Here is a 25,573-nt window from a genome sequence, read left to right as displayed (position 1 = left end):
TGACCACTCTGTTGTGGAGTCAGGGTGTGATTCTCAGCTCACACACAGAGACATGGGTGCGTGCCAAGAAATGCAGATGGGAAGAAATTACCTCCTCTCCTTCTCTACAGTAGTAGGAAGGAATTTGGGTTTCACTGGAAAATTGTGCATGGTGTACAGCAGTGGTTCTCCACTGGGGCAGTTGTGTCCCATATCCCACCCCAGGAAACATTTGGGAATGTCTGGAGATAGTTTTTATTGTCACAGCTAGGAGATGAGGTGCTACTGGCCTTTACTAAGTAGAAGTTAGGGATGCTACTAAGCATCTTACAATGTCCGGGATAACTCTTGTGAACCCAGAAAACCTGAAACAGGTCTCAGTTAATTTAGAAAGTTAATTTTGCCATGGTTGAAGACGCACACCTGTGACACAGGAAGCCCTGAGGACACGTGCCCAAGGTGGTTGGGGTGCAGCTTGGATTTATACATGTTAGGGAGGCAAGAATCATCAATTAAGTACATTTAAGAAATACATTGGTTTGGTTCAGAATGGCAGGACAACTCAAAGTGAGGTGGCGGGGGGTGGGGGCGTGGGTGGGGGCAGTGGGAGTGGCTTCCAGGATATAGGTAAATATTTTAACATTTTCTGGTTGACAATTGGTTAAGTTTGCCTAAAGGCCTGGGATCAATAGAAAGGAATGTTTGGGTTGCAATAAGAGGTTGTGGAGACAAAAGTTTTATCACATAGATGAAACTTTTAACTAGCAGGCTTCAGAGTGAACAGGCTGTAAAATGTTTCTTATCAGACCTAAAGCCTGCATTGATGTTCACACCGGAGAGGTATAATGAGGCATGTCTAACCTCCCCTTTCCTTCATGGCCTGAAAATTTCAGGTTAAAATTTTAAGAGCCCCGACTAAGGGGGAACCATCCATTTAGATGGTTGGGGGTGGAGGGGTGCAGTGGGGGCTTAGAATTTTATTTTTGGTTTACATTCTGCACCCAAAAGATGATCTAGTCCAAGACATCAGTCATGCAGAGGCTGAGAGCCTGGTTTAGAGCATCTCCTTCCAGAAGATCTGGCTCTAGCCTTTCGTTGTTTTTTTTTTTTTTGAGATGTAGTCTCCCCCTGTCAGCCAGGCTGGAGTGCAGTGACATGATCTCAACGATCTCAGCGAACTGCAACCTCTGCCTCCCAGGTTCCAGTGATTCTCCTGCCTCAGCCTCTCAAGTAGCTGGGATTACAGGTGTGCACCACCACACCTGGCTAATTTTTTATATTTTTTGTAGAGATGGGGTTTCACCATGTTGGCCAGGCTGGTCTCGAATTACTGACCTCAGGTGATCCCCTTGCCTCTGCCTCCCAAAGTGCTGAGATTACAGGTGTGAGCCGCCACACAGGCCCCTTTCATTGTTTTTGAGTTATTTTGTAACTCTAAGTTGTAGATAACTGTAGCAATGTACAGTTATCTAAGTAACTCTAAGTAAGTTATCTAAGTTGTAGATAACTGTAGCAAAATAATTTTTCCTATGGATATGCAAATGCATTCTGTCCAGTAGAGGCCTACATTCCCCCTGTAGAGAGACTAGCTTTTTGTCTAGTTGCATATTCAATTTCAATACTCTTTATGTCATGTAAATTGTGCTGCTTTGGCTTCTCCTTTGAACCAGTTATAACATCCACCAGATTGCCTCATTTAATCAAGCTAAATGGACTCTTTTATATGTATTTTTTGAGACGGAGTTTCACTGTTGTTGCCCAGGCTGGAGTGCAATGATGCAATCTTGGCTCACCACAACCTCTGCCTCCCAGGTTCAAGCGATTCTCTTGCCTCAGCCTCCCGAGTAGCTGGGATTACAGGTGCCCGCCACCATGCCTGGCCAATTTTGTATTTTTAGTAGAGACAGGGTTTCTCCATGTTGGTCAGGCTGGCCTCAAACTCCTGATCTCAGGTGATCCGTCCACCTCTGCTTCCCAAAGTGCTAGGATTACAGGTGTGAGCCACTGCACTCCACTGAAATGGAATCTTTAAAATGTGTTTATTTTATACTAATATGAGAGCCGTGATTTTACCTTTTCTTAAAACAAGTATTTCTGTCACTATTATTCCTCTGCCCCATCTATTCTTGTCTCTGACCATGTGTCCATAGTCGCCCATTACTTACCCGCTTTGCTTGACAAAACTTTGGTCAGACTTCTCTCTTTCCTACAGATCCCTGAACTCTGCTTGCCCCCAAGCCTGAACAAGTACAAAGTGGAGTGTCCCCGCCAAGTCACCTCCCTGCCCAGCTTCTCCTGGGAATCGACTGAACACAGCTAGATCCTTTTCCTGTCAGCTCCCACAGGTCATTTCCCCTCACTTGTCCAGCTTCCCCTCCAAAGAGTCTGCTTATCTCCACTTGCCCCTCCTTTACCCTAGAATAGAAGAACTTTTTTCTGTTTGATTCTGAGATGCTTGCAGGTTCTCTGCATTGGAATTGTCTTTCTCTCTTTCCTCCCTCCCTCCTTTCTCTTTCTTTCTTTCTTTCTTTCTTTCTTTCTTTCTTTCTTTCTTTCTTTCTTTCTTTCTTTCTTTCTTTCCTTCTTTCTTTCTCATTCTTTCTTCTCTTTCTCTCTTTTTTATTTCTCTCTCCCTTCCTCCCTTCCTCTCCTTCTCTCTTTCTCTTTCTTTCTTTTTCTTTCTTTCTCTCTCTTTCTTCCTTCTCTTTCTCTCTTTTTTCTTTCTTTCTCCCTCCCTTCCTCTCCTTCTCTTTCTCTCTTTCTCTCTCTCTCTCCCTTCATTTTTCTTTCTTTCTTTCTTTCTTTCTTTCTTTCTTTCTTTCTTTCTTTCTTTCTTTCTCTCTCTCTCTCTCTTTCTTTCTTTCTTTTCTTTCTCTCTCTCTCTCTCACTCTTTTTTTCTTTCTTGTTTCACTCTTGTTGCCCAGGCTGGAGTACAGTGGCACAATCTCCGCTCACTGCAACCTCTGCCTCCCAGGTGCAAGCGATTCTCCTGCCTCAGCCTCCTGAGTAGCTGGGATTACAGGTGCCAGCTGCCATGCCTAGCTAATTTTTTGTATTTTTAGTAGAAACGGGGTTTCATCATGTTGGCCAGGCTGGTCTTGAACTCCTGACCTCAGGTGATCCACCTGCTTTGGCCTCCCAAAGTGCTGGGATTATAGGTGTGAGCCACCGCGCCTGGCTTGCAGTAGTTATTCTTTCTGTCGAAGTGTCCCTTTATCAAAGTCTGGATTTTTTTTTTTTTTTGACAGTTTCACTCTTGTCACCCAGGCTGGAGTGCAATGGTGCGATCTTGGCTCACTGCAACCTCTACCTCCTGGTTCGAGTGATTCTCCCGCCTCAGTCTCCCATGGTTTGGTTTTTATTTGACATCCTCCCTCTCTGGTTTGCAAGTCTGGGCACGCTGCCTGATGGGCAGGTACCACCGTCCACCACCAGGTTTTGCTTTCTGTACTCTTGAATAAGATGGGGACACAGCTTTCATTGTGTAATGGTTGGCGCTCTGGACTCTGAGTCCAGAGATGGGGATACAGGCATTCATTTCTAGCTCATGGGTTTCTGGTGCAAAGGTTTTATGAAACCATTACAATTGAAAACAGAGGAAAGAGACAGCCCTGTCCTTGGAAGCTGTTCATTTGTTCCACTGTCTGATTTCCATTGGCCCCACCCTAACTTCTTCTGGGCTTGAGGCTCTTGGGAGAAAGCTTGTCCTCCTGCCCAGTGGGGCAGAGCTCAGGCTTCTCCTCCGCTGATCTCCTCAAGGACAGCTCATCTCTGGAGGAAGTGACTCCTCCCAGGCAGGTGGAGGTCGTTTCCCTTTCAAGTCATTTTAGCAACAAATGGGCAGATCAAACCTATCATTCCAGTCAAATCAGAAGCTTTGCGTAGCCAGGGAGCAGAAGAGCCTCCTGGGTTACCTGAACTTCCTCTACCCCAGCTAGGCAACACCATCTTTGGTGCAGCCCTGACAGCTCCCCTTACCAGCCTTCTAGGTATCGCTGTGCACACAGGGTGCTGCTTACAAAGGGCTTTAGTCAGTCCTATGCCACCCAAATTTATTTGCAAACACATACAATGACTGCTTTCCCCAACCATTTGGACAAAGTCTAGTTTTTAAACCTGAGTAAATGCTGCTTTTTCTACTTCCCAAAGCCTCTCACACTATGCTATCTCACTGGACCCAGCAAAGTCTTCTCTTTCTCTGACCACACAGTCCTTTTCACAGGAACACAGGGACACAGACAAACACTTCATGGTGGAAAACCTTCCTGGAGTGAGTCAGCCAGCCCTGAGGGTGGTGGTGAGTCAGAAACAGCTGGGATTGTCCAGAACTGCCTGGGTCTGGGCCACTGACCTTGTGAGTAAATGAGAGAGAGAGAGAGAGAGAGAGAGAGAGAGAGAAAGAGAGACAGAGAGACAGAGAGAGAGAAAAAATGAGAGTAAGAATGTGTGTGTCTCAGAGGGCCGTGGTAATGGAATCTTTTTCAGTAGCATTTTTCTTTAGATTATTTTCTCCCTGGCCCTGGATGTTTGAGATGCATCAGATGCACACTCTGCTGGTTCTGGAATTTTTTTTTTTTTTTGAGGCGGAATCTCTCTCTGTCACCCAGGCTGGAGTGCAATGGCACAATCTCCGCTCACTGCAACCTCTGCCTCCTGGGTTCAAGCGATTCTCCTGCCTCAGGCTCTTGAGTGTCTGGGATTACAGGCGCTCGCTGCCATGCTTGGCTAATTTTTGTATTTTTAATAGTGATGAGGTTTCGTCATGTTGTCCAAGCTGGTCTTGAACTCCTGACCTCAGGTGATCTACCTATCTTGGCCTCCCAAAGTGCTGGGATTACAGATGTGAGCCACCGTGCCCAGCCAGGTTCTGGAGATACTAACCAAAACTTCCTTTTTAATTTTGCACCTCCACATGTCAGTCTCAGTTTTTATTTGACATATTTGTGCACGGTACACATATTTACACATATTTGTGCACTTAATCTTCACAGTTAGTCAAGGGAGAGCTTATGGCCCCATTGTATGGATGAGTAAATGGAGGCCCAGTGGAGCAGCTGACATGTGTTGTAGAGCCAGCCTGGCTGCCAACACCTAGACCACGGTCCCCTGGGGTCTGTCCATGCCCAGTGTAGAAGGGCAGAGGGAACGGCAGGCCCAGGCTGAGGAAAAGACCCTGTTTTCTTCCCCTCCCTCTTTCAGGTCCATGATCTGAATCCAAAGGAGATCAGAGAGAATATGAATTCCACAGGGCTGCAAAGAACGGTTTCATCTGAAGAGATTTCTTTCTCTTCTGAAGCAGCTGCAGGGTTTCTCCTTTCCTCACAGTTGTAGCATGGGTATTGGACAAGCCTGTTAGATGCCACTCAACAGGGAGGGGGCTTCTCGAGGGATTCCAAGAGCTGAAGAGGCGATGGAAAGGCTTCTCCCTGGTGTTGCAAAAGATGAGAGGTGCTGACAGTAGAAGGAGAGAGGGAAACTCTGGAAAGAAATCCAGCAGCCCAGACAGTTTTCTAAGCCCCTTCTCTTTTCCCAGTCTGTTGGAGCTTAGGGTATTACATCCCACCCTTGCCAGGAGGCTAGAGCCGAAGCTGCAGCCCCTCACCCACCAGTGCTATCTCCCAGAGGGGTTTTCATAGCTGGAGTTCCCTAGTAGTAACTTTACTAATAATACGTGAAGTCTTACATGTGTGGGGTCTGGCAATTTTCAAAATACTCACTATCCATTCTCTCATCTCTTAAAATGGGGAAATAACATCTACTTTGCATAGTTCTCAGCGTTGTTATAAGCATCAAATCACAGTGTATGTGAAATTATTTGGGGAACTATAAAACCTTAGATGCTATCATTGTTATCATCGGCAGCAATGGCGCCTTTCTTCTAAAGGCACGTAAGTACTTGACATGTGGCAGCAAATCCTGTTTTCAAGCTTCCTGATGTATGGAACAAATATAGAGAAGCATGCTTTTCTCCACTGCATGGGAAGTGATCACCTCAGATGTCAGCACCACAGGGTGCTGGGAGAGGAGCTGGCCCCATCCATAATTCCCATCAGCCAGCTCCTTAATAAATATGTCTCCAAGTCAGAACAGGGAGCTTACCAAGCAAAAACAGCTACAAAACAAGCCTCCAGTCCCCTGCCCCAAACTCCATCTACCATCCACATTTTATTTTTTTCATCCCTAAGTTCCTCCCACATCGAAATTCTAGAACTGCCCAGATATATGCTCAAGTTCACGTGGTAAGAAAGCCAAAGTAGCACTCTGCCACTCAGTCTTCCGAGGATGTTGTCGTGGTGGTCAGCATGTCATTTCCCCAACACATCTGCTGGGGCAGAAACCAGTTTCCCCAGTATGGTTCAGCGGTGGTTCTCTGCGTGCAAGATCACCAGTGCTTGTCTAAATTGTGATTTAGGTAACCATTGGTAACCTAAATGATTTAGGTAACCATAGGCTCTATCTTGCCTCTTTGTTTTGTTACTTTGCCCCATTCCATTTCTTTTCTCAGTCAGTCCATGGATAGACTTGTTAACAGGGAGTGATATTGAAAGTATTCCAAACCACTGTAGTGCTGACACTGGCTTACTGAATGGGAAGTTGGTGTTGACCCAGGGGCAGGCAGCCTCCACTGAGTTAGCCATTAATCCTGTAGTGGATGAACTGGGGGAGTATGGGAGTTGCCAGGAAGGAGCTGGTGGGCCAGGGTGCTGGAACAGGGAGGGGCAGGATGGGGCTCGGGGCAGCCAACTACCCATCTTGCTGTGACATATGACAGCCACCCAACTCCATCACCTACTCACACCGGGGCTCCACATTTCCCCTGCCTCCGTTACATTTGTTTTATGACAGTCTAGATGTGTTTCTATGTTTTCCCCTCAATTCAGTGTTGTATTTCCCCTGAGATCAGGAATTTTTTTGTTGTTGTTGATATCCTTGACCACCTCCCTCCTTCCAGGCGCAGGGCTGAGCCCAGTGACATCTCATTATTGCTGTGGCCCACCATATTGCAGGGCTGAGATTTCAGATACCCTTCTCATCTCCCTTCCCTCACCTGTGGCTCCCTTTGGTTTTCCATCCTTGTGTCACATTGACCGTGACTCAGTGGCAAACTAAGACCTCAACTGTGGGTCTGAGACAAGTGTCTTGGTCTTCCTAGACCTCAATTTCTCCATCTGTAGAATAGGGAAAATGGTGCTGACAAAGCAATTATCAGATGGGAGGAGACTTATAAATATAGCTTGAGTTGCTAATGCAATTCAAACCAGCCTTTGGGCTTCCCTTCTGTAGAATAAGGCCCTAGGCGACTGAGGCGTTTCACACTTTGAGATCCATATGAAAGAATCCCAGGGTTGGATAGAACTTTAGGGGTCTTCAGTTCAATGTTTTTTGGTGTTTTTTTTAAATAGAGTCTTGCTCTGTTGCCCAAGCTGGAGTGCAGCGGTGTGATCTCGGCTCACTGCAGCGTCTACCCACTGGATTCAAGTGATTCTTGTGCTTCAGCCTCCTGAGTAGTGGGACTACAGGCATGTGCCACCACGCCCTGCGAATTTTTGTATTTTTAGTAGAGACGGGGTTTCACCATGTTGGCCAGGCTGGTCTTGAACTCCTGACCTCAAGGGATCTGCCTGCCCCGGCGTCACAAAGTGCTGGGATTACAGGTGTGGGCCACCATGGCTGGCCTAGCTCAACGTTTAACAAACTTTACTCAGCAAAACATGTTTCATGAGATGTTCATGAGAGGGTCTGTGGTGTGTGTGGATGTGAGTGTGTAGTTTTTAGTGATCAAATGAATTTGGGAAATGCTTTATACTTTTCCCTCTTGATGAGTTATAATGTGTATATTTTAATATTAAAGGCTCTGACAAGTCCTGTAGCAAAGATTTCTGTTTAACCAAGTGTGTCAACTTGAGTCCTCTGGGAAGCAAATACCAAAGCAAAGTTAGACAAGCAAGAGACTTTTTGGGGTAAGTCCTGTGTAACTAGAGGGGAGAGAGAACAGGAGGAGTCTGGAAAAGCCTTCAGACCGTAACATAAGCCTTACACCTATGAAAACAGAGGGGGAAGGAAAGGCAGTGTGGTAGGAGGATCCACAGACGGCAGTGCCACTCTGAGAAAGCCTTGGCCAACCCAGTGGGGATTCTGGAGCAAAGGTGGGCCAATGAAAGTCTGCATTGCGCAGAAATGACCAGCCCAGTACCTCTACTGTGGTGTCATTGGCTGCAGCAGCCTGGAGAGAACACGTTCTTATCTCAGGTGCTTCGTACATGGCCAGGCACAGCACATTGGGAGGCAGAGTTGAGAGGACTACTTGAGCCCAGGAGTTTGAGACCACCCTGGGCAACATAGGGAGACCTCCATCTAAACAAACAAACAAAAATCAAATGCTTTGCACATATTTACTCATTTAATCCTCAGAATAACCCTATGAGATAGGTCTTGTCATTGTTTCCATGTTTACAGATGAGAAAACTGAGGCACCAAGATATTCAATGACTCACCCACAGTTATACAGTCAGTGGGTAATGGAGTCGGCATTTGAATACAAAACTGCTTTTGGGAACCTCTGTCCTAGATGGAGCAATGTGGTTTCCAAACGGGGGAGAACATGAACATTCTGAGCCTTACTTGTCAGCACACTTCCAAGTGCAATGGCCACAGTCCCCGATGACTTCCTTGATTTGAAATCCAGGGAAACCTTCTCAGTTCTTACCCTCTGTGTCTAGCAGCTGCCACTGCCACGGTTGCCATTCCCTTACTTTTCTTCCCTCTGCTTCCATGGACACCTCCCTCTCCTGGTTTTTCTTCCACCTTCCTGGCTGTTCTTTCTCAATCTCCTTCACCAGCTCCTTCCTCTCCTTCCTCCACTTGTAACTTTGTGGATTTTTTTTTTCTCAAAACCTACCTAGGTCAACAACCCCTATGCTTCTCATTTCCAGTCACAGGGGCCACTTGGAAATGTAGCAGTGCTTGGGGGAATATCACCAGGACACTTCCACTGGCTGAGGCTGCGTCTCCCTCTGGGAGGTGGGTTATGTCCTATCCTCCTCGTTTTGTTCTCTTCTTGATATATATATACGAGGAGACTTTTCTATGGACTTAGAGATAGTAATTTTTTAGCATATTAATTTCGGCTTTCACGGACAGCTAGTGGAAGTTTGATGGCGTCCAAGTCATTTTCCATATAATTTAGTATTATTTTCCTTCCTTTCTTTCTTCCTGTCTTTTCCTTTCTTTTCCTTTCCTCCCTCCCTTCCTGCCTCCCTCCCTCCCTCTCTCTCTCTCTCTCTCTCTCTTTCTTTCTTTCTTTCATTTTTTTTTGAGACAGGGTCTCACTCTCTCACCCAGGCTGGAGTGCAGTGGTGCGATCTCAGCTTACTGCAACCTCCACCTCCCAGGCTCAGGCAATTCTCCTGCCTTAGCCTCCCCTGTAGCTGGGATTACAGGCATGCATCATTACAGCCCAGCTAATTTTTGTATTTTTAGTAGAGACAGGGTTTTACCATGTTGACCAGGCTGGTCTTGAACTCCTGACCTCAAATGATCCACCCACCTTGGCCTCCCAAAGTGCTGGGATTACAGGTGTAAGCCACCGTGCCCGCCTGCCCTCCCTCCCTCCCTCCTTTCCTTCCTTCCTTCCTTCCTTCCTTCCTTCCTTCCTTCCTTCCTTCCTTCCTTCCTCCCTCCCTCCCTCCCTCCCTTCCTTCCTCCCTCCCTCCCTCCCTTCATTCCCTCCTCTTTTTTTTTTTTTTTTTGAGACAGTCTGTTGCCCAGAATGGAGTGCAGTGACACTATCTCAGCTCACTGCAACCTCCATCTTCCGCATTCAAGTGATTCTCCTGTCTCAACCTCCTGAGTAGCTGGGATTACAGGTGTGCACCACCACACCTGGCTAATTTTTGTATTTTTAGTATTGACTCACCATGTTGGCCAGGCTGGTCTTGAACTCCTGACCTCAGGTGATCCTCCTGCCTCAGCCTCCCAAAGTGTTGGGATTATAGGTGTGAGCCACCGCACCTGGCCTTCTTTCTTTCTTTAAAAATATTTTTTTCTTTGCTTTTTTTTTTGTCTTCTCCACATAGTTGAACATCCTAGAAATTCGTTCCTTTGCGTTAGTCTCTGAGGATGGGCCAGTTAGCTACAGAGCCATCAGAGTCTTAAGTGTCTGGCACCTGAGCTCCTCCTTGGCCCACAGAAAGGCTCTGCCCACCAGCTCCCCAGAGAGAATATGGAAATGCTGCTTGGGACCAAATAAGGGAATATAATGAAATGGGCCTCAGGGCTGAGTCTGTGTCTGAGTCACATTTTAGCAAAGTGGCCACATAGTTTCTGACTCAGAGCACAAAGGTTCTTCAATTCTTCATGGCAAGAATGAGACTCACAAGAGCATAGGCTCAGAAGTGGAAAGGAGGGTAAAGCTGTCTCCTCCTGTCTAGTCTAACCAAGGCAGCTAAGAAGCTGAGGCCAGAGAAGGGAGGGTCCCGCAGCCCTAGGGAGGGCCGGAGCCAGCTGGGGCTTCCAGACTTCCGGGAGAGGTGTTATCCTGCCACCCACTCTGCAGGCTCTGCTCAGTCTGCTTGGACGCTGGGTGTGTCGGGAGGCCCTGTCACCCTGCCCCGACCCGGCTATGCTGGGGAGACCTCAGCTTCCTGACTCATACTCAGAAGGGAGTGTCTTAGAGGAATTTCTTTCCACCCAAGCAGTCTATGGACTGATCAAAAGTGCAAGTCATGTCAAGACGTAAGTGTTCTCTAACATGTATTCTGCGATGTGGACTTGAATATAAACTGAAAAGCACAATAGTGAATAATCAGAGCTGTCATCTTAGCACTTTTTATGTAACTTCTGTGAGAGCGTGTATCACCTGGTGTTACAAATATTTACGTGTGCAATTCCCCGCTAGCCAGTCCATTTCTGAAACAGAGACACCATGTCTTTCTCGTTCACTTTTGTGATCCTGGCATAGTGCCTGGCACCTGGTGGGTGCTTAGTAAAGGTCTGTTGAACGAAAGGTTATAGGCACAAACCGTTCCCAGGCAAAACTTGTTGGCATCTTTGATGTCAGAATCATTGATTTAGGGTGAGGGAAACACTCCTTGGGCCCTATGTCCTGCTAAAGGGGTTGCTCAATTGAGAGCTTTGAGGAGCCCAGATTTACTATCCACTAGGATTGCTTCAAATGTCTGAGTTAAGGGGGGCGTGGAGTGAACCCTCCTTTACAAGAGAACCAGAAGGTTTCTCCCCCAGGGTTTAATGCTTGAATTCCTCTAGGAGAAAGATAAGAATGTTGCTGGACAAAGCCGCACAAGCATTTCTTGTTGCTCCCTCCTCCCCCGCTCTTTCTCTGAGGTTGACTGGTCTATCCGTAAGTTGTGGGGGCTGGTGCTGGTGTGGAGAGGGGATGAAGGGCCAAGGACATCTCTATGGGGTCTACTTGGGACCAGACTGGCTGTCAACACACAGCCCAGCCTCTCCACTTCATTGCCACTCCTGGGGGCATTTCGGTGGACTACAAAGTGCTAGAAACCACGGAGTCTCTGACGTCCCCTTGGCCCCCTGAGCATTCTGTGTGTGGGGATGGGGGTGGTTGGGTGTGTTCTGGGAGTGGGGTCCTGGGGGAGGGTGGTGGTGGTAATGTGAGGTTGGTGTCAAAAAAAAGAAAAAAAGAAAAAATATTCCATGGCACTTGTTAAGGTATGATTAGCAAGGTTTTATTCAGGACCGTTGCAATAGGAATAGGGGCCACTGCAGTGGCGTTTTGCAGGGGTGGATAGAGATTGGGCTCAACTCTGAATACGGCATGGCTAGGTGGGAATGCATAGCCAAGGATAAGAGTGGGGGTCAGTGACGGATAATTACTAAGAGGAAACATAAAGAATAAGGGGGATTCTGGCTAAACTCACCTAACCGATTCCTGCTGAAGACAGGACAGGGTCATTGGACGTCACCTAGATGGTGGAGGATGAGGAGCACAAGTAGATATTGGGGATGATCAGATAGTGAGGCATGGAGGGGTTCTGGCTAAACTGACTTAGCAGGGTCCTCTTAAAACTGAATTTTTCAAGAAAGTGCACAGATGGGCCTAGGAAAGGATTAGGAGGCTCACTAAAGTTTGGTCAAGCAAAGAATCTTTGTCAAGGGCCAGAGGAGGCCAGAAGTGAAGCCAAGAGGTGAGGAGGGACTAGCTACTATACGACCTTGTAAGGGGAATGGAGGGGTTGGAATTGGAGGGTGAAAGAAGGGAGTGTGGTGGTCAGGCTGGTGGGGAAGGAGTAGGGATCTGGGCAGCTCTGGTGGAGAGGCTCCTGAGCCCTATCACAGGTGTTCAGGGGCCATGAGAGCGTCTTCCTGAAAGCAGGACTGCAGCCCCTTGATCCTGCTGGCCTACCCTTCAGAAGCAGGCCCTGACAGAGAAGAACTTGGATTTTTATTTTTTTTAAGCGACAAGACCTTGCTCTGTCACCAGGCTGGAGTACAGTGGCATGATCATAGCTCACTGCAGCCTGCGTTACCTGGGCTCAAGTGATCCTCCCACCTCAGCCTCCTGAGTAGTTAGGACTACAGGTATGTACCACCATGCCAAACTAATTTGTGTGTGTATATGTGTTTGTAGAGATGGGGGTCTCGCTATATTGCCAAGGCTGATCTTGAACTCCTGGCCTTAAGTAATCCTTCTGCCTCAGCCTCCCAAGTGTGAGCTTGAGTTTATGAAGATACAATAATTTGGGGATTTCTCCCAGTCTATTTCCACCCACAATTTTTATTTTTATTTTCATTTTTTATGTTTTTTGAGGAGTCTCACTATGTCACCCAGGCTGGAGTGCAGTGGCGTGATCTCAGCTCACTGCAAACTCTGCCTCCTGGATTCAAGCAATTCTCCTGTCTCAGCCTCCCGAGTAGCTAGGACCACAGATGCTCGCCACCATGCCCGGCTAACTTTGTATTTTTAGTAGAGACAGGGTTTCACCATAATGGTCATGCTGGTCTCGAATTCTTGACCTTAGGTGATCCACCTGGCTCGGCCTCCCAAAGTGTTGGGATTACAGGCGTCAGCCGCTGCGCCCGGCCCCCACTCACAATTAAACACAGCCTGCACACGTATTTCTGCACCAACAGGCTGACAGGCTCTCATTGGAGAGAAAATAACCCACTCCCTCCTTTTGTGGAACTGGAATGATTTCTGTGTCTTGGAAAGTTTTCCTGAACAACGAGATTCCCTGAACAACAAAAATAAGCTTATAGTAGTAATGTTACTAGACCACAATCATGCTTTCCGCTGTGAGCAATGGTGGGTGATGTCCTGCCCAGGAAGCTGATGACGGTAAAATGGAGCCGCGGAGGGCCTCTTTGATGTTGCATTAGCTCCCCCACGTGGCAAAATGCAGTATTGTTATTTCAAAGCAAGAAAATCCCTTATTTAGCCGTGGAAAAGGAAACCACTATCTCAAAAGGCCTTTGATGCTTTTCAGCATCTTGCTTTGGATCTCAGGCAGTCATGACTACACATCCCAAAGCCCTCTGGAGTCTGATACTGAGCGCCTCATGAACTGATCCATCTGTTTATGTCTGTCTTTCTATCATCATTTGTGACCACATACGTGCCAGGCATAATGCTGGGTACTGAGGCTTCAACCGTGAACAGGACACTGTACTGTCCTTACAGAGGACATAGACAGTGGGCAACAGGCCATTGCAATTCACTGTGGTAAGTGCTATGGAGACAAATTACTGAGGATCCTCACCCAGATTTGGGGAGTCTTGGGTTATTTCACTTAGCATAATATCTTCATAATATCCTCAAGTTTCATCTACATTGTAGCATGTGACAGGATTTCCTTCCTTCCTTCCTTTTTTTTTTTTTTTTTTTTTTTTTGAGATGGAGTTTCACTTTTGTTGCCCAGGCTGGAGTGCAATGGTGCAATCTCAGCTCACCGCAACCTCCGCCTCCCGGGTTCAAGCGATTCTCCTGCCTCAGCCTCCTGAGTAGCTGGGATCACAGGCACGCACCACCACACCTGGATAATTTTGTATTTTTAGTAGAGACCGGGTTTCTCCATGTTGGTCAGGCTGGCCTCGAACTCCCAACCTCAGGCGATTCGCCCGCCTCAGCCTCTGAAAGTGCTGGGATTACAGGCGTGAGGCACTGTGCCCGACCGATTTCCTGCTTTTCTAAGGTGGAATGATATTCTATTGTCTTAGATATACCACATACACTGAGAAAGTCTTTTTATATTTAATTTATTTTTTAATTTTTGAGATAGAGTCTCACTCTGTCACTCAGACTGGAGTGCACTGGCGTGATCTTGGCTCACTGCAACCTCTGCTTCTTAGGTTCAAGTGATTCTCCTGCCTCAGCCTCCCTAGTAGCTGGGATTACAGGTGCGTGCAAACACAGCCAACTTTTTTTTTTTTTTTTTTTTTTTTTGTATTTTTAGTCAAGATGGAGTTTCACCATGTTGGCCAGGGTGGTCTCAAACTCCTGACCTCAAGTGATCCACCTGCCTCGGCCTCCCAAGTGCTGGGATTACAGGCATGAGCCACCACGCATGGCCAGGAAGTCTTTTTTTTGAGACAGGGTCTCTCTCTGTCACCCAAGCTGGAGTGCAGTGGTGTGATCATGGCTCACTGTGGCCTCGACCTCCTGGGCTCAAATGATCCTTCCACCTCAGCCTCCTGAGTAGCTGGGGCTACAGGTGTGCACCACCACACCTAGCTACTTTTTGTATTTTTCATAGAAAAGGGGTTTCACCATGTTGCCCAGGCTGGTCTTGAACTCTTAAGCTCAAGTGATCCACCTGCCTTGGCCTCTCAAAGTGCTAGGATTACAGGTGTAAGCCACCGTGCCCAGCCCTAAGGGAGGAAGGCATCAACTGGGGCCTGAGAGCTGAGTTAAATTCGTGTAAGGATGGATGGATAGATGGAGAGAGGATAGGAAGGGGAGAGGGCTCCAAAATGACTGAGTAATGGGCTGGGAACTGAGAGAAGTTTCGGTGGCTGTAGTGTGGACTGTCAGACGAGGACGGTGATGGGAGATGAGGCCAGAGAAGAGAGCAGGTGCTGGGACACACAGGGCTTGTGAGTTCCGCGAAGGAGTTTGCCCAGTGTCCAGCAGGAGGCAGTAATGGTGGTCTCCCCATCTTGTTCTTACGGGCTGATTTAGGCTGTGGTTCTCGCTGCGTGGCTTCTCTGTGTCTGTTTCCTCAGCCAGATCTTTTCTGAGTGGACAGCACTTCGGGAAGACCTACGTGGGATGGTTGGATCCTGGAGAGGCCTACAAGTGGCCATCGATTCAGTCGGGACACTGTATTGCTCTGGAACGTGCGGGACTGGCTCACATTGGCTCCTGAGAGGAGGGAGAAAATGTGCGCAGGACAAGTTGGAGATGTTGTTTCTCAGTTTGCAGTTGGTTGGATCATGCAGCCCATCAGGATATTAGCCAGGATGGAAACGAGCCTGCCAGAGCATTTGAGGATGGGGATTTGCCACTTGGGGAATTAAAGACAACAATGACAAAATGAGCTTATCAGAGGACCCAGTAGGATTCTCATTCCTATGGCTGGGTACTGTTGGCAGGAGGGCAACTTCCCGAGTACTCGAAGGCAGGAGGAACTTGACTCTTCGCTGGGGAGAACACAGCTAACATCCTGTATTGTACAGCTGTGGCCATGCTGTTAAATTCTTGTGTCTTCTAGTTATGTTTAGAGGAATTATATCTTTTTACTGTGTCTGTTGGCATTTTTACATCAATCACGGTCCGTCTTGTAACAATAAAAAAATCTTCCAAAAACTGTTTTTCTGTTTAAATTAGCCTAAAACTCTCTCTCTCTCTCTCTCTCTCTCTCTCTCTCTCTCTCTCTCTCTCTCTCTCTCTCTCTGTCTTTTTGAGACACGGTCTCACTCTGTTACCCAGGCTGGAGTGCAGTGGCACGATCATAGCTTGATTATATCTCACCGCAGCCTTGACCTCCTAGGCTCAAATGATCCTTCCACCTCAGACTCCTGAGGAGCTGGGACTACAAGCACACACCACCACATCCAGCTAATTTTTTTTGTATTTTTTTGTAGAGGCCAGGTTTTGCCGTGTTGCCCAGACTCATATTGAACCCCTGAGCTCAAGCAATCCACCTGCCTTGGCTTCCCAAAGTACTGGAATTACATGTGTGAGCCACTGGGCCCGGCCCCTAAAACTATCTCTATCATTTTTCAGCAAAAAGTATGATGAGTACTAATTCTCTTTTCTCCCAACTTCGTGTCTAAGATTTTGAACATTGGGTGTTTAATGTCTGAAGGTATTTTCCTTCATGAAAACATGCAGGAGAGGGAGCTGCAGCTGCAAACTACAGTTCTGAGGCCTCTTCTCCCTGTTCTCCCGCGAGAAGTCCAAGGTTCATAGCACCATGGCTAAGAACACATCTTAGATAGCAGGGCCTCTGGGTAGAGTGCCAGGGGCCAGAGGAGACCAGGCTTCCGCTCCACAGGTATTAGTGTGTTTGTGGGGGTGAGTCTGCTATGGCTTGAGGCTGTCCCTGGCCATTCCACTGAGAAATAAGCCTCATGTGCTGGAGGGCCGCCTGCTGCTTTGGTCCTTTCTGCCTATGATCCAAAGGGGAGGATGGTGCCTAGTTAGCCTCATCTCACTTGTTCCCTGCTGGTTGATTGGGAAGTGTGAGCCCCCACCCCTGGGATGGCCAGACCAGTCTGCCTAAGACTACACACCATGAACTGATGTGATGGAGGCCGACACCAATCTTTTGGGGTGTCTTTTGAAGGATTTCTTTTTAAATAAACTTCAGATTTATCAAAAATTATGGAAAAATTGCAAGACTAGTCCAAACCCCTCCTGCATAATTTTTACCCAGATTCACCAATAATTTACTTTTTGCTTCATTTTTGCTTTATTATTCTACCATCCATCCATCTACATACAAACCATTATATGCATATCCACAGCATTATATCCCCATTACATATGCATATATGTGCTGTGTGCCTGTGTCTGTATATTTTTTCTGAACCACTTGAGAGTCAGTTGCAGACATTGTGCCCATTTACTCCTAAGTACTTCAGGATGTATGAAAATCAGAATATTTAACACTGACATATTGCAATATTTAACACTGACATATTGATTTAATCCAATTGATATTCAAATATCATCAATTGTCCCAATAATATCTTTTATAACCTTCATAATTTTTTTCTCAGGTAAATGATCCAGTACAGGATCATAAAATGCCTTTAGTCATTATGTCTTTTTAGTCTTCTTTAATCTAGGACAGTTCCTCAGCCTTATTTTGTCATTCGTGACCTTGACATTTTTGAAGAACACAGTCTAGTTAGTTTGTAGAATGCCTCTCGATTTGGATTTGTTTGATGTTTCTTTATGAATAGATTCAAGTTATGCATTTTTGGCAATAATATCATAAAAGTGATATGTCTTTCTCAGGACATTACATCAGGAGGCACAAGATATTGATTTGCTCCATTTCTGATGATGATAATTTCGACCATTTAGTGAAGGTGGTGGCTGTCATTTTCTCCATTGTAAAATTAGTATTTTTATAATACCTTTGAAATTAATCAATTATTTTTTGGGAACTACTTTGAGACCATATACATATTCTGTTCCTCAACAAACTTTTACCTACTGGTTTTGCATTCATTGCCTGAACCAACCACTACTATGATTATTACAAAATAGTGTTTTTAAAAATTACAGTATTTTTTCTTCCTTTATTGGCTGGTACATGACTGCTAGGAAGAGTTTTCCATTATCTCCCAGTTATTCACATAAATAAGGGCAGATGGCTTTCTATTTTGTTCAATGGATTAAATGCATTACTATTGTTATTTATTTTGACGCTCAAATTGCCCCAGATTTTGCCAGGGAGAGTCCCTTCGGGACAGCTCCTGTGCCCTTCTGACATGTCCGCATCATTCTCCGAGCATTCCCTTACTTCCTGGAACATGAAGATATTCCAGATTCCACTTATAATTTTTCTGCCCTAGCTCTGGAATTAAACATTTCTTTTTTTGTGGGGGGGAAATTAAGCATTTCTTCAAGGAGCCTTGTTTTTTGTTTTTGTTTTGTTTTTTTTCTCTAGTGGGGAATAGTATTTAGAAACCAAGATCTGACTGCTTACTGCTACTGAAATCGCTTCTAGTGCCTCAAGACAGAGAGATCTCTGTTCTCTATATTAGAGGACACTCTGTTCACTCTCTAGCTAACAGGCCCAGCCAAGAATTTTCTTATTCTTTTTTCTTTTTTTTTTGGTGGAGTCTCCAGGCTGGAGTGCAGTGGCACGATCTCGGCTCACTGCAACCTCCGCCTCCCAGGTTCCAGCAATTCTTCTGCCTCAGCCTCCCAAGTAGCTGGGATTACAGGCGCCTGCCACCATGCCCAGGTAATTTTTGTATTTTTAGTAGAGATGGGGTTTCACCATGTTGGTCAGGCTGGTCTTGAACTCCTGACCTCAGGTGATCTGCTCACCTAGGCCTCCCAAAGTGCTGGGATTACAGGTGTGAGCCACCATACCAGGATGAATTTTCTTATTCTTTAGGAGAATATACCTTGATTTGATCTGTTATTCACTATTGAATGGGACCAGGACCATAACGTTACATATTAAGATGTAGATTTTTGTCTAGTATAGCTACAAATAATTTTACTCAGGGAAAAAAATAAAACCACAAAAACTAAAACAAAAAATAAAAACCAAACAAATAAAAAACAAAAACCCTAGATCCCAAAGGTTATAGTCTTCTTGCCCTGTATAACATTAACCAGTTTTGTATACCACCCCAAAATCCTATTTTAACATCTTTTATTCAGTGCCCGTAATACTTAATCTTTCAAGTTCTCTTTAAACCAGCTTTACCATCCCACTCATTCTCTCATTAATGAGGTCAATGAGGTTTTAAAAAAACCAGGTACATAAATCCTAAACATAATGCTTTCTTTATAAAAGTAAATAAATAAAATACAATTTTAACTCACAAAAAAATTAAACCTGTGCAGGCGCAGAGGCTCACACCTGTAATTCCAGCACTTTGGGAGGCCGAGGCAAGCAGACCACCTGAGGTCAGGAGTTTGAGACCAGCCTGGTCAACACGGTGAAACCCCGTCTCTACTAAAAATACTAAAATTAGCCAGGTGTGGTGGCAGAAGCCTGTAATCCCAGCTACTTGGGAGGCTGAGGCAGGAGAACTGCTTGAACCCGGGAGGTGGAAGTTGCAGTGAGCCGAGATCGTGCCATTGCACTCCGCCTGGGGAGCAAGAGCGAAACTGTCTCAAAAAACAAAACAAAACAAAACAAAAAAATTATACCCAGCTGGGAGTGGTGGCTCACACCTGTAATCCTAGCACTTTGGGAGGTTCAGGTGGGCGAATCACTTGAGGCCAGGAGTTGGAAACCAGCCTGGCCAAGATGGTGAAACCCCATCTCTACTAAAAATACAAAAAATTAGCTGGGCGTGGTGGTGCATGCCTGTAGTTTCAGCTACTCAGGAGGCTGAGGCAGGAGAATTGCTTGAACCCAGGAGGCGGAGGTTGCAGTGACCCAAGGTTGCACCACTGCACTCCAGCCTGGGTGACAGTGAGACTATCTCTAAAAAAAAAAAAAATTATACCCTGCCACTTGAGTTTAAATCGGCCTCCAATTCCAAATGACCACAATGCGATTTACTTTAACTTTCCCTCTTTCCATATTTGTAATTCTGTTCTCCAACAACAAGAAATATTGCTTTCATCCTTCTGAATATATTTATTAATTTATTTGATTCAAAAATACACAGAAAGTAGTTTTAGAATCACAAACCCATACTACCATGAAAATTACAACTACCAACTAGGGTTCAATATTTGTTTACAGTTCTTTTTGTCCTTACTGAGAAGATACAGTCAAAATGCTATAGACAAAATCTCTTGAATTAGTTCTTTTCACCCCTATTCAATCGATTCTTTTTGAATCTGTCTAGCATGAGCCTATAATCCTAGCACTTTGGGAGGCCAAGGAAGAAGGATTGCTTGAGGCCAGGAGTTTAAGACCAACCTGGCCAACATAGCTAGATCCCATCTCTACAAAAAAAAAAAAAAAAAAAAAAAAAAAAAAAAAAAAAGAGGGAGAGAGAGAAATTCTTTCTGAATCTAAAATCTGTTTAGAACAGGAGTGGCTTGGTTTACTTCACTACCCTTAGCTAGAGTGTTTTTAACTGTGGAGGTTCCTTTCACATGAAAATAGGTCCTCACTTTTTGCATAGGTGGCCATAGACATATAATAGAAATAAAAATAAACAAGTAGCAGAATATACAAAACAGTTGCTTTTTGATCACTTCCCCAGAGTTGTGCATTCAATTTACCAGTGACTTCATGTTTCTACTAGCCTTTTGCTGATATCCTAACTACACATTAGTTCTTTCCACCCCACATGGAAAATGACAGTATTGGCGTACTTTAATTAACTCCAGATATTTTTCTCTATTTAGAACTCTGAGAAGTTGATCTCTCTCCAGAGGACCCCAGATAATAAAAAGCAGTTCAAATTCTCTAGAGTTGGGCCATTCAAAGCCAGTTTTAAACAAGAGGTTGAATGATGTCCCCACATGTTCAATTTTATATATGGTGTTAGCATGCTTCCGGTGATAAGGGAGTTTTGTTAATGACTCGTATAAATGACAGCTTAATTTTTACTTTTTAATGGTTGTGCTGTGTGCTTTCCTCTCATTTTTAATAGTTCGTTGTGTGATTTGTGTCCTGTTAGTAACAGGATTCTAACAAAGCCTAACTCTGGGTGAAATCTGGAGTTTATCTTCAGGCCCCTGGCCCTGTTGTATCACCCTTTCCCACCTTGATGGTAGTCTCCCTATTTTCCTTGTATGCAGTGCCCTGAGGAGATCTTTTTCACACATTTAAAAGTATTCTTTCATCACAGCATCTGAAAGTCATTCACACGAAGTTGTAAATATCAGATAATAGCTTAAAGTGTTACTCTTCTCCCTTAGACTCCTACAGGACAACCAGAGACAATCAGCTTCACAGGAACCTATCCTCCTCGCTGGCCATGTAATTTACATAATTTGTAGGGCTGGGTGCAAAATGAAAATGTGCTTATCTTGCTAAAAATCTAGGAAAAAAACTGTAGTTAAAATACTAAAATATAAAGCTGGCGTGGTGGCTCACACCTGTAATCCCAGCACTTTGGGAGGCTGAGGTGGGCAGATCACTTGAGGTCAGGAGTTCAAGATCAGCCTAGCCAACAGCAGGCCTGCTGAGTCCTGTGCATAGGACACCCAATGCAAAAACCTCATCCATTTTGTGCTGTCTCTTTTCTTCCTCCAAAAACCCATATGATGTATATTTCTCTTACCTTTGTTTCCTACAGTAAACCTAATCCTATAGATGCAAGAAGGCCTGTATACACAGAACAATCCCTGCAGTCAGCAATGGAGCCTCTCTTCTATTAAGTGACAGAGAAACTGAGTCACAAAATAGCCTAGCAGTAGAATGATGGTTGCTAGAGGATACAAGGAGAGGGCAATGTGGAGTTGGTGTTCAATGGAGATAAACCTGCAGTTTTGGAAGATGAACAGATGAAAGCTGTGGTTTTGGAGATGGATAGTGTGATGTTGTCTAAGAATGCAAATGTATTTAGTGCCACTGAACTGTGCACTTAAATGCTAAAGCTGGTAAATTTTATGTTATATATATTTTATCACAGTAAAAAAATGTCCAAAGTAAATGCATGCTAAAGATTCTGGAATGTCATTGTAAACCCAAGGTAGAATATGCATGGCCTCAGGAATAACCTAAACAGAGACTCAGAAAACATTGGGATCCCCTTTTCAAGGTGGGAGGAAAAGTGCCCAAGCTTTATTTTTCACAGCTTCAACCATCAGATTCAAGCCCCAAAATCTAGGGAAAAAACTCATTGACCCATGTTGGGTCAGGTACAGTCTCCCATATCAATCAACTATGCACAAAATGTCCCCATGCCACCAGGACTGTGTGGTGGCCAATTTTGGTAAGTACTCCATGTGCATTTGAAAACAACATGGACTTTGCTGCTGTTTGGTGCAGTATTCTACATATGCTAAGGAAGCTAAGTTTGTTAATTGTGTTATTCAAATATTCTATATCCTTATTGGTGTTTTTGTCTGCTTGTTCTATCCATTACTAAGAGTATTGTATTAAAATCTCATACCAAGATTGCATATTTTCCCTTTTTGTCTTGCCAATTTTTATAGCACATATTTTGTGGCTACGTTGTTATAAGCATGTAATTTTACTACATCTTCCCACTGAATTGATCTTTCATGATTATGAAATCTTTCTCTTTATCTCTGATAATACTGTTTGCCTCAGGGTGTTCTTTTTCTATTACATAGCTATATCAGCTTTCTTTTGGTGTTTGCATGCATTTCTTTCTGTGCTTTCATTTTTAACCTTTCTATATATTTATAGTTAAGCTATGTCCTTTGTTGCTTTTAACTAGGCTGAGAATTTTGTTTTTAATGTAGTCATTTAGATTTAATGGAATTAGTAATATATTTGTATGTAAACCTACTTTCTTCTTTTTGCTTTTTGTTTGGCTCATCAAGTCTATGTTTTCCTTCCTCTCCTTTTTTTTTTTTTTTTTTTTTGCTTTCTTTTGCATTAACTATTTTTTATTATTTTGTTTCACCATTAGACTGGTTTTTACTATTCTTTTGGTGGTTATCCAAAATGTCAATAATGCAGAGGCTAAGAAACCCTGACTAGCCTCTTGTTTTCTCTAAACTGGCAGTGAAATCTAGAGGTTTGATTGGATTCAGTTCATTTTTTGGGGGAGGACAGAGGTCTTCACAGCTGGACCTGTATTGTACACTGTATTATATGAGAAGGCAATCATGTCCCATGCATAGATGCACAGATTGATGAGTGGCCTTGGGTTTTTCAGTCAGATCCATCTATTAACAAAGGTGTCCTTTAGGCTTTCACCTAATTGTGTTAGCATCCATTGGTGATGGCTATCCAGACTCATTATTTCATTAAGGGTTGCAAGATGGTGACTCCTCTATCACTTGTTCTCCTATTAGCTGCAATTCTTAAGAAGAGCATCGGCTTGTTAACTACTTACAGTCCACACAGGAAAGGTAGGATAAATGCATGATTGATGAAGCAGGAAAAGAGCGTTACTATGCAATATTATACCAAACACTTGGTTTTAAATTAATCTATGAGGCCTGTTGAAGGAAACAGACATCTAGGGGGCAGCAGAGACCACCAGCTGCTGAAGCCATCACTGATCCCTCTGACACGCATTACCACTGAGTGTTGTCGCTGCGCAGTGCAATTTCAGCTGCCTAGAATCCCAGCTGCTCTCAGAGGCCATATTCCCTTGCTCCTGCAGTGAGGAGCTGGGGTTGTCTCTGGTGCCTCCTGGTCCTTGTCACCTGCTGCTGGAAGGTGAGGGAGTATCTCACCTGGGACCAGCAGAGAAACCCAGCAGTCCTGTGTTGGGGGTAAGGGGGAGATGTGGAGGGGAGAGGGGACTCTGTCTGTGACAAGAATGCAGACTCCACCAGTTCAATTCCCTAAGTGCATTCTTTAAACAGTGTCAATATGGTATCTTGGATAAACGTGTGGGCTTTTAGCTAACACACTTGGGTTCCAGTCCTACTCCTACTACTGAGGAACTGTGGATGAAGCTCAGCTTTCTCACCAGTAGAATGTGGCTGATGATAGTTGCTATTGTACGGCATTGTTGCAGAAGCAGGAGACGGTGTGTGTAAAGGGGTCGGCCGGGGACCTGATGAGCAGGTGTGTGTGTGCACCTGTGTGGTGTCAGAACAGGGAGCCCCTCACTGTTCCCTGGTGAGGCTTGGCCCAGCTCCCAAGCTGATGGCTGTGTTCAATGCCCAGCAGCCTTTCACCTCCAGAGAAGCATAGCTAGACAGGGTGCACAGGAGGGCTGGGCTCCAGGCTCCCACACCCTCTGTGACAGATGAGCAAAGGAAGACCTTGAGTGACTTCTCCAGGTCACTCAAGAATGTGGCAGAGTAGAGGCTGGAATCTAGATTTGCAGACTGTCAGTCTTGAGCTTGTATTGGCTGCATCGAAGTTACTATTTTCTCTGGATACTCTTAGTGCTTCTCAAAATCCTTAGGTTGTCTTGGTTTAAGTTGTAGTCACAGACATTTTTAGAGACTCACACATGAAATGAGCCCTCAGTATACATGTGTACTTTAATTCATACAATTATACTCATCCGGGGCTTAACTATAGTCTATCTCTTACCAGCCCAAGAATGTGAAATACAAAGTGCAGCCTACACCCTAACTGCAAGGGAGAGTGACTGAGGGGCTGTGGATACCACCTTCCTAGCTGATTTCACCGCCAGGCCTGCTGTAGGAACAGGCTTGTTAGATCTGAGGCACCTTAGACAGGATTCTTTACTCAAAATATCTCCCTCTCTACCTGCTGTGGGGATTTCTTTTTTTACTGTCCATGTTCAAAATTGGATTAATTGTCATCCTTGATTCATAATACCCTCATTATTATTAGTCAACACAAGGCTTTCTTTACTTTATTTATTTATTTATTAGGTGGAGTCTCACTCTATCACCAGGCTGGAGTGCAGTGGTGCGATCTCGGTTCACCACAACCTCCGCCTCCCAGATTCAAGCAATTCTCCCGCCTCAGCCTCCCAAATAGCTGGGATTACAGGCACGTGCCACCACATCTGGCTAATTTTGTATTTTGAGTAGAGATGGGCTTTCACCATGTTAGCCAGGATGGTCTTGATCTCTTGACCTCATGATCTGCCCGCCTTAGCCTCCCAAAGTACGGGGATTACAGGCTTGAGCCACCGTGCCTGGCCAACACATGGCTTTCTTTAATTTCTTTAAGTTATTATTAGTAGTATGACGAACTGGGCGCAGTAGCTCATGCCTGTAGTTCCAGCTCTCTGGGAGGTCAAGGTGGGAGGATCGCTTGAGCCCAGGAGTTTGAGATCAGCTTGGGCAACATAGGGAGAGCCCCATCTCTACAAAAAATACAAAAAATTAGCCAGGCACGGTGGTGTGTGCCTATGGTCCCAGCTATGTGGGAGGCTGAAATGGGAGGATCAATTGAGCTCAAGAGTTCAAAGCTGTGGTGAGCCACGATCACACTGCCGCACTCCAGCCTAGGCAACTCTGTGAGACTGTCTCAAAAACAAAACAAAAAGTATGATGAATTCCTATATATCCACCACCTCACCCGAGAACTAAAAAATTACCTAAAACTTACATTTCTCTGTATGCTCTTCCCTCACTTCATTTCCCACTCTTCAGGGTGAAAGAGACCATTATTCTGTTCTTTTTGTATGTATTTTCTTTTTTTCATGAGTTTTACTTCATATATTTGTACGCATATGTTATATTTTCCACATTCAAAATTTCTCCACTAAACAGGGAAAAGAGAAAGACCCTTTATGTGGAGAAGAGCTAATACATACTCCTTGAAAATAGAGCCTGGCAGCTTCCTATATATAATTCTTATTAAAAATATTAAAAATTGGCCGAGTGCAGTGGTTCACGCCTATACTCCCAGCACTTTGGGAGGCTGAGGCAAGCGGATC

General features: G+C 44.9%; 1 protein-coding gene across 1 annotated transcript in view; it reads right to left on the bottom strand.

Moving 5' to 3' along the window:
- CAPN2 (calpain 2) overlaps nt 1-10,132 on the bottom strand; it is a 72,090-nt gene extending 61,958 nt beyond the window's left edge. The window contains exon 1 of the mRNA XM_077962457.1: nt 9,897-10,132. Coding sequence (XP_077818583.1) covers nt 9,897-9,899 — 3 coding nt within the window. The 5' untranslated portion in view covers nt 9,900-10,132. The remainder of the gene's footprint in view (nt 1-9,896) is intronic.
- Between the last annotated feature and the right edge of the window lie 15,441 nt (nt 10,133-25,573).

Source organism: Macaca mulatta, chromosome 1 (genome assembly GCF_049350105.2).
Source record: "Macaca mulatta isolate MMU2019108-1 chromosome 1, T2T-MMU8v2.0, whole genome shotgun sequence".
Classification (NCBI taxonomy): Eukaryota; Metazoa; Chordata; class Mammalia; order Primates; family Cercopithecidae; genus Macaca; species Macaca mulatta.
This window is presented reverse-complemented; position numbering and strand designations above follow the sequence as displayed.